General features: G+C 43.3%; 1 protein-coding gene across 1 annotated transcript in view; it reads left to right on the plus strand.

Moving 5' to 3' along the window:
• The window catches only part of NRDC (nardilysin convertase), a 33,350-nt gene that overhangs the window by 14,158 nt on the left and 6,784 nt on the right, over positions 1-12,408 (plus strand). Inside the window, exons 12-21 of the mRNA XM_076340214.1 lie at positions 112-232; positions 311-369; positions 992-1,046; positions 7,139-7,243; positions 7,509-7,632; positions 8,189-8,275; positions 8,879-8,998; positions 9,723-9,774; positions 10,895-11,045; positions 12,190-12,317. Of these exons, the coding sequence (XP_076196329.1) occupies positions 112-232; positions 311-369; positions 992-1,046; positions 7,139-7,243; positions 7,509-7,632; positions 8,189-8,275; positions 8,879-8,998; positions 9,723-9,774; positions 10,895-11,045; positions 12,190-12,317 (1,002 nt within the window). The remainder of the gene's footprint in view (positions 1-111; positions 233-310; positions 370-991; positions 1,047-7,138; positions 7,244-7,508; positions 7,633-8,188; positions 8,276-8,878; positions 8,999-9,722; positions 9,775-10,894; positions 11,046-12,189; positions 12,318-12,408) is intronic.

Below are 12,408 nucleotides of genomic sequence, written 5' to 3' on the forward strand. Positions count from 1 at the left end.
AACTGTAAACGGATTGAAAGCCGTTGAAGTAAAGCTATGATATGCTAATTGTAACTAAGCTCAAATAAAGCTGAAACGAGTAATTAGTAAGTACCTTTAACTCTTCCATAGATTTTGGGCTCTTGCATTATATGGAGGAAATGGTGAGACAGGATTTGAACAGAACTCCACTTACTCCATCTTCAGCATTTCTGTGACCTTGACTGATGAGGGTTACAAGCACTTCTATGAGGTATGGTTTACTGCAACCTGATTTTCTTACTCTTTTCGTAATGTCTGGAAAAATTAATCTGTTCCTTTCTGTCTGCAGGTGGCCCATGTTGTATTTCAGTATGTGAAGATGCTGCAGAAAAGAGGGCCAGATAAAAGGCAAGTGTTTGCCACTACATCAGATATTTGTGAGATTGTCCTTCTCCATTAGCCTTTTATTTGTAGTGTTCGCACTTTTTGTGGAGTTACTAGAGCATAAACGGTGAGTCAGTAGTAAAGCTTGTCTGTGTGGGAAACGTATCAGTTTAAAACAGTTTAAAAATGAATTTGCTAAATGTTTATGCTTGTTTCTTGGTGCTTTTAGTTTGATTTGTTGTGATCCAATTTCTAATTTTAATAAGCTGAACTAGTGTAGATGTTAGGTGCAGTTTTGTGTTTATTTAAATAGATTTGTTGAGCCAAATCTGTGGAAGTCAGGACAATGGTGTTCTGGTGTTAGCCTTTATGTTAATTTGGTATCAGATTTTGACTGTTTGTAGTTAAGTCTCTGCCTCCTCAGAAAATAGCAGAACTTTCTGCCAATTGAGAAATGCCCGTTTGGATGGAAGGGTAGTGCATGTAATACTGGCTTCTATGTCTTGTACCTGAATGAATCACTGAACTCACCCTTGTTGCCTTTCCTAGAAGACTAGAATTCCTAGAATCTTTTTTTCAGGTTCTCGATATATGTTGTGGAACAATGGAGGAAATCCGCTTTTATTGTCTTCTCCCTCCTTTACAGAATATGGGAAGAAATACAGAAGATTGAAGCGAATGAATTTCAGTACCAGGAACAGGTATTCATCCACTGTTTTGTGTTGATATAGGTAAACCATGAAAAGGATTTCTTTTTGATTTTGAAACACATTTTCAAAGTTCTGTTCAACCAGAAATAGATTATGCAGTTAATGAGGCTGTATTTTGCTGAAAGAATTTGTATTCTAGGCAAAGAAATATTGTGACTTTTTCCTTAACAGAATTAAATGTTACCTTTTTCATTCTCTACCTGCTAGGTAGGGTCTTTTTCAGTTTTAATCATTAGGCCCTTGTGTGTGAAGTTCTGTGCCCGTTAATAGTGCTGTGCAAATTGTTTGGGGCTTTTCAGTATTTTTCACTTACACAACAGATATGGGGCCCTGGAACTTGAGGGCGAGGCAAGCGAGGATGTAGACGAAGGTCCATCCGGGGGGTCGCCTAGGGTGAGGCAGTCAGCCCCACGCATTACGACTGCCGCCGCTAAGAAAAAAAGGAGGGTAATTGTCATAGGCGATTCCCTTCTGAGGGGAACAGAGGGCCCGATATGCCGACCGGACCCGTCCCACAGGGAAGTCTGCTGCCTCCCTGGGGCCCGGGTCAGAGACATCACTAGGAAGCTCCCTGGTTTGGTACGGCCTTCTGATTACTACCCGCTGCTGGTTATACAGGCTGGCAGTGATGAGGTTGCAGAGAGAAGTCCTGCAGCGATCAAAAGGGACTTCAGGGCACTGGGGCGACTGGTTCAAGGATCGGGAGCACAGGTAGTGTTTTCCTCTATCCCTGCAGTGGCAGGGAAGGATACTGAAAGGAGCAGGAAAACACACCTGATCAACGCGTGGCTCAGGGGCTGGTGCCGTCGGAGGAATTTTGGCTTTTTTGATCATGGGGAGGTTTACATGGCACCGGGCCTGCTGGTGACAGACGGAGTCCAGCTGTCTCACAAGGGAAAAAGGATCATGGCTCATGAATTGGCAGGGCTCATTGAGAGGGCTTTAAACTAGGTTCGAAGGGGGAAGGGGATAAAACCAGGCTCGCTAGAGGTGAGCCGAGGGGTGGCGTGCCGATGCCGGGGGCGAAATCGATAGCCCAGCTCAAGTGCATATACACCAATGCATGCAGCATGGGCGGCAAGCAGGAGGAGCTGGAAGCCATTGTGCAGCGGGAGAGATATGACTTAGTCGCCCTCACAGAAACATGGTGGGGTGACTCTCATGACTGGAGTGCTGCAATGGATGGCTACAGACTCTTCAGAAGGGACAGGCGAGGAAGGAGAGGCGGTGGGGTGGCCCTGTATGTTAGGGAGTGTTTCGATTGTCTAGAGCTCAACGATTGTGATGATGGTACGGTTGAGTGTCTATGGGTAAGGATGAGGGGGAAGGCCAACGAGGCAGATATCCTGCTGGGAGTCTGTTATAGACCACCCAACCAGGATGAAGGGGCGGATGAAGCGTTCTATAAGCGGCTGGCAGAAGTTTCTCAATCGCTAGCCCTTGTTCTCGTGGGGGACTTCAACTTCCCGGACGTCTGCTGGAAATACAACACGGCAGAGAGGAAGCAGTCTAGGAGGTTCCTGGAGTGTGTGGAAGACAACTTCCTGACACAGCTGGTAAGTGAGCCTACCAGGGGAGGTGCCTCGCTCGACCTGCTGTTTACAAACAGAGAAGGACTGGTGGGAGATGTGGTGGTCGGAGGCCGTCTTGGGCTTAGCGACCATGAAATGATAGAATTCTCGCTTCTTGGTGAAGTAAGGAGGGGGGACAGCAAAACCACAACCATGGACTTCCGGAGGGCGGACTTTGGCCTGTTCAGGACGCTGGTTGAGAGAGTCCCGTGGGAGACGGTCCTGAAGGGCAAAGGGGTCCAGGAAGGCTGGACGATCTTCAAGAAGGAAGTCTTAAAGGCGCAGGAGCAGGCTGTCCCTGTACGCCGTAAGAAGAATGGGCGGGGAAGACGACCGGCCTGGCTGAACGGGGAGCTCTTGCTGGGACTCAGGAAAAAAAGGAGAGTTTACCGCTTGTGGAAGAAGGGGCAGGCGACTCAAGAAGAGTACAGGGATCTTGTTAGGTTGTGCAGAGAAGAAATGAGAAAGGCAAAAGCCCAGCTAGAACGCAATCTGGCCGCTGTCGTTAAAGACAACAAAAAAAGTTTTTACAAATATATTAATGACAAGAAGAGAGCCAAGGAGAATCTCCATCCTTTATTGGATGCAAGGGGGAACATTGTCACTGAGGATGAGGAAAAGGCTGAGGTACTCAATGCCTTCTTTGCCTCAGTCTTTAACAGGCAGACCAGTTATCCTCAGGGTACTTGGCCCCCCGAGCTGGAAGACGGGGACGGCGAGCAGGATGAACCCCCCGTAATCCAGGAGGAAGCAGTCAATGACCTGCTATGCCACCTGGACACTCACAAGTCTATGGGGCCGGATGGGATCCACCCGAGAGTGCTGAGGGAGCTGGCGGAGGTGCTCGCCAAGCCGCTCTCCATCATTTATCAGCAGTCCTGGTTAACGGGGGAGGTCCCGGAAGACTGGAGGCTTGCCAATGTGACGCCCATCCACAAGAAGGGCCGGAAGGAGGATCCGGGGAACTACAGGCCTGTCAGCCTGACCTCGGTGCCGGGGAAGATTATGGAGCGGCTCATCTTGAGGGCGCTCACAAGGCATGAGCGGGACAACCAGGGGATCCGGCCTAGCCAGCACGGATTCATGAGAGGCAGGTCCTGCTTGACCAACCTGATCTCCTTCTATGATCAGGTGACCCGCCTAGTGGATGAGGGAAAGGCTGTGGATGTGGTCTACCTGGACTTCAGCAAGGCCTTTGACACTGTCTCCCACACCATTCTCCTAGAGAAGCTGGCGGCTCACGGCTTAGACAGGTGGACTCTGCGCTGGGTCAAAAACTGGCTGGATGGCCGGGCCCAGAGAGTTGTGGTGAATGGAGTTCAATCCAGTTGGCGGCCGGTCACGAGCGGTGTTCCCCAGGGCTCAGTACTGGGGCCGGTCTTGTTTAATATCTTTATTGATGATCTGGATGAGGGGATTGAGTGCACCCTCAGTAAGTTTGCAGACGACACCAAGTTGGGTGGGAGTGTTGATCTGCTCGAGGGTAGGAAGGCTCTGCAGAGGGACCTGGACAGGCTGGATAGATGGGCCCAGACCAACTGTATGAGGTTCAACAAGGACAAGTGCCGGGTCCTGCACTTCGGCCACAACAACCCCATGCAGCGCTACAGGCTTGGGGAAGAGTGGCTGGAAAGCTGCCCAGCAGAGAAGGACCTGGGGGTGTTGGTCGACAGCCAGCTGAACATGAGCCGGCAGTGTGCCCAGGCGGCCAAGAAGGCCAATGGCATCCTGGCCTGTATCAGAAATAGTGTGGCCAGTAGGAGTAGGGAAGTGATTGTGCCCCTGTACTCGGCACTGGTGAGGCCGCACCTCGAATACTGTGTTCAGTTTTGGGCCCCTCACTACAAGAAGGACGTTGAGGTGCTGGAACGTGTCCAGAGAAGGGCAACGAGGCTGGTGAGGGGTCTGGAGAACAAGTCTTATGAGGAGCGGCTGAGGGAACTGGGACTGTTCAGCCTGGAGAAAAGGAGGCTGAGGGGAGACCTCATCGCTCTCTACAACTACCTGACAGGAGGTTGTAGTGAGGTGGGTGTTGGTCTTTTCTCCGAAGTAACAAGCGATAGGACGAGAGGAAATGGCCTCAAGTTGCGGCAGGGGAGGTTTAGATTGGATGTAAGGAAAAATTTCTTTACTGAAAGAGTGGTGAAACATTGGAACAGGCTGCCCAGGGAAGTGGTGGAGTCCCCATCCCTGGAGGTATTTAAAAGACGTGTAGATGAGGCGCTTAGGGACATGGTTTAGTGGGCATGGTGGTGTTGGGTCGACGGTTGGACTCGATGATCTTAGAGGTCTTTTCCAACCTCAATGATTCTATGATTCTATGATTTGCCTAATTTCACTTTTTTTAAGCTGTTTTGGCACTGCTGATTTCTGGGAATAGCAAAGCAGTGTTGTGTGAAAGGTGTGGTATGCTGGTGACCTGGCCTCAAAAAAGCTAGGATGCTAGTGACCCCCTTGTCTGCTGTTACAACACTACACAGTTAAATGTGGTGTTGTGTCAAGTCTTCCTTGGCTTACTGAAATAGCAGTTAGCAAAAATCTTACTTGTTTTTATTAAAGATAAAGAAAAAGAAGGGAACACAATTTAGATAATTTGAAAAGCCTCACTTCATTGACTTTCTTACTCTCACTACATTTAGCCATGTTCTGTTTCTTATTAGGTAACTTGGTTCTTTTGAATGGCACTAAAATTTCCTTTTGGGAAAACAGATCCATATGCTACATATTTGGCTTGAAAGCATTACTGAAGCTGGTTGGTTTCTTTAAGGTACACAGATGCAGAAAGGAGGGAAAAAAAAAAAGAATAGGAAATATTGAAGTTGGAGTTCTTTTCTCTCCAGATGCTCCAAGTATTTTCAGACACTCTTAAGACCCGCCAGTCTGCTGTGAGCATCAGGATGTTAGAAATGTCACTGTTAGCAATCCTTGCATCTGTAGCTCTGCCTTCAAAATAGCATATGGAGGATATTGAGTGTCTTGAGTGGCCTTTGAATAGCAGAAGTGTTATTTGCAAGTGATACAGACAGCAAGGACTGCTGCCAACAACCCCAAGTGATAGATAACAGAGCGGTGGATTTCTTTGGTAGGAACAAGTTTACACATTTTTTTAAATGCCATGTGGGGTTTTTTTAGTGGAATACAGCTTTTATGAATTTGTTAGCAAAGTTCAACTATTACAAGATTACAACAGACTGTCTTCTCCTAACAAAAGCTTTCCCCAGAACAGTAGAGAAGAACTAAAAATCTGTGATGGATGGCTATTTAGTATATTGGACATAACAGGAATGAATGTCTGTTGCCCTACATAGAGTTTTATGATTCTGTCTTTAATCTTTCCAGCAGAGGTTGTCCGGTTTAAAGTTTGACTTTTTCATCAACGTGAAACTATTTAGTCCTGAAAGTTTCTTATTAGTCTTCTTGGTTCATAACATAGAATGTTATGTTCCCCAAAACTGTTAGTGCTCTTAATAGACTATGTACTTCCCAGTATCCAGCCAGGTGGGGATAGAAAACACGCGAGTTTACACTAAGGAAATACCTACTGTTAAGAGTCCTGCCTTTTTGGCCAGTTGCTTTTGAGTGATCATTAGCAGGTTATTGACACTGCAGGGATTTAACTCAGAAAGCAAGGAACAGAGATATGTATGTGCTTTTGTGACAGGGTTGTGCATCTTAGGGACAGATGAATGACTTAGTCATGGCACCCCACTCTTCTGGTTCACGGAAAGAGCTGGTATGTGGCCATCCTAAAGAATAATGGTCACAGAGGCACGGCTTTGGGATAAGCAGTTATGTGCCCTAAGAGAGGTTTAATGTTTCCTCAGGTGTACAGTGTCTTACGAAATTCTTGGTCATGTTTCCCACTACATTTATAAGACGCAGATGTGTCAGACTCACCTCTTTTCAGGCGAACTGTGGTCTGTACCTGGACCCAGAATCTTTAGAGTATGATGCTGGCTAGTTCAAAAAAACCCGAAAGCACTCAGCAGGAAGCTCTCCACTAGGCAGTCTTACACCGTTAAAAGGCAATCTATGCTTTCATGTTCAAATAGGAGAATCTCTTCCTCCTCATGCTGTACATCATGGCAGAGAACTTAGGAAAGGAGCAGAATCAGAGATACTCATGCAGCAGCAGCAGTTCCTTGGCTTGCTCTTTCCAGGTTCCACATCACTTTAAATCTTGAATTGCAGGACTCTGCTTGTGTTCCCTGGAGGCAAGGAGTGCATTCTACTGGGTCTTTAACCTAGTAGGTTTAATGACTGTAAACTGCGTGCTCAAGGTTTCTTCTACAGAGATGATGTGTCTGATATTTCAGGATTCTCAGAGGAGTCCTGAGCATTAGATATGGTTATGAAATATATTTAGTTTAATAACTGAAACTAAATGCCGTAACAAGCACAGCATACAACTCGTGCTCAACATACCTGACCAGTCAAGCTCTTCTCAGAACAGAAAATTGATATTTTAGTTTTCTGATTATGTGAAAAATAGCTTTATTTATTTGCTTACAGACAGATCCAGTTGACTACGTGGAAAGCCTTTGTGAGAACATGCAGTTGTTTCAGAAGGAGGATTTTCTGACAGGAGACCAACTCTTGTTTGAATACAAGCCTGAGGTAAATTCTTTGAACTCTGATTACATGTTTTGATGTAATCAAAACTGTATAATGTATAATATAGGCATGTATATAGGCATTTCTAATTAGGCATAATACAGGCACAGGTTTTATACTAATTGAAACACTTTATATTTTGAAAGCAAATCTCCTTTTTTGTAAGCTTGTTATGTCTTGTCCTTCCTGTGTTCAGACTGAGAAGTCTTTGCTGGGTCAGGCAGAGCCAGTGTTGCATTTGAACTGAAGTATTGTCTTGAATTTGTAGATCATTGCTGATGCCCTTAACCAGCTCAGTCCTCAGAGAGCCAACCTCGTTTTGCTGTCTGCTGCCAATGAAGGCCAGTGTCATCTAAAAGAGAGGTGGTTTGGAACGCAATACAGCGTGGAAGGTAAAACAACGGCAGAAACTTAGAGAATGTCTGATTCGTGCAGTAGAGAGATTAAAAGTGTGACAGCACAAAATACGACCACAGGGAAGTAGGGAAATGAATCCCCAGGACTAAACTGACCTCATCATTAGTCAAATACTCTGTCCTACTCAGTAATTGTTCTTCTTTGTTTGGTATCAGTTGATTCTCCCTCCCTAGTTTACAATTGTTTTAGGAGGCGGGAATCCCAGTGAGCCCTCCGCTTGGCTGCCATTCAAGTCCTGAACAGGGAAAAGAACACAAACAAGGACAGGGCATGTTGGTAGCTGGATTACTAATGCAGGCAGGCTTGATTTACTTTTTAATAGAACTGCTTCAGTCCTGTTCCAGGGGAGTTCATAGGAAGGGATTTAGAAAGATTCATGATGAACCAGGTGACATTAAGAAACTCCTATTGTACTGCAAATCTTCATGGTGAAATCTTCATGGAGGTAGCTAAGAGATGAGATGGCTGGTCTAGAAAATAGGATAGCATTACCTTCCTGTTGAACTAAATGCATTTCATGTTGTTTAATAGATATTGACAAGTACTGGAGTGATTTATGGGCCAGTGACTTTGAGTTAAATCAGGATTTACACCTTCCAGAAGAAAACAAATACATAGGTAAGGCACCTGAGCATGAGTGAAATCTTCTCCCAATAATTTCTTTGAGAATTTTCTGTGGTTTAGAAACAATCCTTAATTTCCATCTGAACATCAACCTGGTTTTGCAAGTTAAAAAATATGGGAGCTCTGTTCACCTGAATTTTATTTAGTATTCTTTTATTTATAAGAACTGAGTTTTTCTAAGGTGTAGACTTACAGATCATATAGCCATAACAAAGCAGGCCTCACAGAATCAGTGAGAGTTAACACAGAGCTCCGGACACCCGAGAAGAGCAATTTTATTTGCTTAATCCTGCTCTTTTTGAAAGCATCTAAATACCATCTGGCTTTGTTGCCAAAACCAAATGAAAATAAACCCCTAACTTGTATCCTGGATGGAATGCAGCATCACCATTTCTGCACTGCTTCTGAGCCACTATTCTGATGTGGAACTGAAAAATGTTCTTTGGGTCCAGGGAAGCATTATCGTGTGTAATTTAGCAAAGTGGGAGGGGAAAAATGTATTTTGTTGATAATTTTGAAGACTTCCATGCGTGTAGCTTGGCTGTGTCTGTGAAACCTACTAACTTCTGGGTTTGGTTTGTTTTTCCTTTTTGTTAGCCACTGACTTTGCTTTGAAAGTTGCTGACTGCCCTGAGACAGAATATCCAGTCAAAACACTAAGCACTCAACAAGGGTGTCTCTGGTACAGGAAGGATGATAAATTCAAAATCCCAAAAGGTAAATGCCGTCGGGCTTTCCAAAGAATAGGAAGTCCCTGGTTTTACCAGCTGGATTCGATTTGAAGGCAAATAACCCGTGATAGTGTTCACCATTTAAACTCAGTGTTTACTGTCAGGTCTTCCATGGTCCTTTTGATATGTTTATTAGCTACCATAACAGAGAAGTAGGTAAACTACCTTGCAACAAAGAAACCCTGCTGATACCTCATGTTAAAAAGTGGAATCACTGAAATATACTGACTTCTGAATGTGTTTGGCTGTGGACAGAATTTGGCAGACAGAATATGGTACTGAGACAAGGACTTGAAAATGAAGGAACACATGAATTAGAAGAGACTGTAGTCTGTTCTACAGAAAAATATAGCCTGGATCTGAGACAAATGTGGAAAATATGAATGTCACAATTTTTAGTGTTTGTTAAACGGATGTTTTGTGGAGTTTTCTTTTTTTATTTATATTGGTCACACCATGTGAGTTAGTATTCTGCAAAGCACAGCTTTCTGTTTTCTAATATTTGGTATTTTTAAGGGAAGATTTTGGAGTGAAAAAGAGAAGATGTTTAATGATGCCTTAATATAGGCAAAAATATATTCTTCTAGCTGAATGACTATTTTCATTAGACTCAAATTGTGACCAAAGAACAACCTGATGGAAATAGATTTGGCTTTAGAAAGGTGTCACTTTTATACAGTTGCTTGTTTAAGTTTCTTTTTCCCCACCAGGTTATGTTCGATTCCATCTGATCTCTCCGTTGATACAGCAGTCTGCAGAGAAGTAAGGATTACATTATTTATGCTTATCTTGCAGAGTAACTAAATTACCGTACCTAGTGAAAAACCATGAAGAGAGATTAATTTTAAACTGGAATAGAATAAGGCTTCCTTTTCTCATTTCTTACACTTTCCTCATGGTTTTATCTGTAGTTCGGCGAGGGTGGTTCTGCAGTAGGTCGTTACTGTAGCAAACAGATGCATAGGAGTTTCATGGTGCGTCATTCCACAGTGCAAGTTTTGGAAAAAATAATCTAACAGCAGCAGCGCACATACCAGAAGGAAGTGCTTAGATTAGGAGTCGGTCCTGAAAAGAGCAGTCCACAGTTATGTTCTGAACCAGCAACTCTTGGGAGCCTGTAAGAGCAGGTGAAGAGACTATCGGCAGCATTTAGAAACCAACTGTCTGTTAAGACAGACCTCAAGATTATAGCTCTGCACGTGCTGCACTTCTGCTAGTCTTCGGCTAGCATTGCCATTTGTAAGAAATTTCGTAGTGCTTTTATCATAAGCCTGCTGAGACCTTCATAAGTAGTGTTTTGGGAAAGCCTTTATAAATCTGTTTTCATCTTTGTTAGTTTGAACTTTGAATCGGAATCCAGGCAATAACAAAAATCTGAAAGCACGGACTGCAATTTCCACATTCTGTACCTTGATTTGCTATAGCTTATTATTATTTTTTTATCTTGATAAATAGTCATCTCATTACTCAAGTCTTCAGCATAACTGAGTCCATCCGTCCCCCATTCCTTTACGCAAAGTGTAATAATCTCATTTTCTGTGATTATTCAGTGTTTTGAGCATTGGCATGTTACAATGTGCATTCCTACCTTGAAGAAATCTTAAATTATGTGAAGCTGGAATCGTAATTCATTGCAAAGAATAGTTGAATGTTGAAATAATTGTTAAGTAGTGTCATGTGCTTTCTGGACGAAGGGAAACTTGCATTCTGTATTTCCAGGTTTGTTGAAAATTTCTTTTTGAATTTCGTTTTACTCAAGTATTCGTTTCTGTTGGAGAATTTCTTGTGTGTACCATCAAACTCATTGGGCTTGATTTTTATCTTTCTTCTATTCCTTCCTTTTTTTCTTTCTTTTTAACCCTCTGCCCTTTTCTCCATCCAGCATAGTTTTGTTCGATACATTTGTAAACATCCTTTCCCACAATCTTGGTGAACCAGCTTATGAAGCAGACGTTGCTCAGTTGGAGTACAAGCTAGTAGCTGGAGAGCATGGCTTAGTCATTCGAGTGAAAGGATTCAATCATAAACTACCTGTACGTACTGCTGATCTTCTAAATATTTTTATGCATGCTGCTTTTCAGTGTATGTGCTTTTTGTCCTAGCAGCTGGAGCCTAGCTGGCTGGAGCTTTGAATGTTTAGATGGGGTATTTTAAATTGGAAAATTTGTGTCTGTTCAGATACAGGATAATCCAGCAAACGCTTCTCCATGTGCTTAGGTGTATAAAGATGTAGTTTTATTCACTTAAATAAGCTCAAATTACTGACCTTAGGCTGACTTAAGAGAAATCTTCCTTTAATTAATAACTGTATCTCCATTAAGACTTTAACAGCTTTTCCTTTAAAAAGAGCTTTGAGTCTTCCATGTCCCTTTAGAGTGTTAGAGCCTCTCCATCTATAAGCTAAGGGAATTTGCACGCTGTCTGGAGAAGTATGTCTGAAAATAGGTTTTGTTTACAGTTTGACTCTGGAGATACAGCTTCTGAACATACTCATTTTGGGTGCAGTTTTTCTTTGTTGGGCTGCTAAGAGCTTACCTTACGAGGATTGGGGGATCCCTGTTCCCATTCTCTAAACGCTGGCCGTGTAAGACATGGCAAGCACAAACAGAGAGGATGTAGCGATCGAAGAGGAGAGAACCGCCAAGCTTCCTTAGACTTCCATTGCAAGAGCTTGACTGGAGCTTTAACAAGACTGTCAGTCATCTGTCAGGCTTATTAATGTGAGGCTTAACAGAAAAAGCCAGAGGTGCAAATAGTGTGGTCTGAATATTCTTTTTTAATCATGAATGGTGCTCTGTTGTAATGTCGTTGTGCTGGTCAGCTGTGAAAGGAAAAACTGGAATATTTGATACAGAAATGCTGGAGTTACAGGCTAGGTTTGTTTCAGTAGAATGTGGAAACTCCTATTGATTTGGCATATTGAGCTTATTTCATTCACTTTTGAAAAATGCAGTCCTTTTGAAACTGACTGTAATTTGGTATAGAATTGTTTAGTGAAGAACAGCTAACAGAATTGAGGAATGTGCTTTAGTGAGCCTGCATGTCTCTCATATTGACCAAATAATGATGATTTTTTAATTATTATTATTATATAGGATTAAGTTTAAATTGGTTCTTTTTAAAAAAAAAAAACAAACCACAACAAAAAAACCTGACTTCAAACTGTTTTCTTTACAGCTTCTGTTTCAGCTCATCATTGATTACTTGTCTGACTTCAGCTTTACTCCAGCAGTTTTTGAAATGATAACAGAGCAGCTGAAGAAAACATACTTCAACATCCTCATCAAACCTGAGACTCTGGCCAAGTGAGTTCTGGGGGAGGGCAAAAAGTGGCTGCACAGTAAGTGTTGAGGTTGAGCTGAAGAGCTCAGGAATCGCTGCTCTGTGCTCATGGAG

This window comes from Aptenodytes patagonicus, chromosome 5 (genome assembly GCF_965638725.1).
Source record: "Aptenodytes patagonicus chromosome 5, bAptPat1.pri.cur, whole genome shotgun sequence".
Taxonomy (NCBI): domain Eukaryota; kingdom Metazoa; phylum Chordata; class Aves; order Sphenisciformes; family Spheniscidae; genus Aptenodytes; species Aptenodytes patagonicus.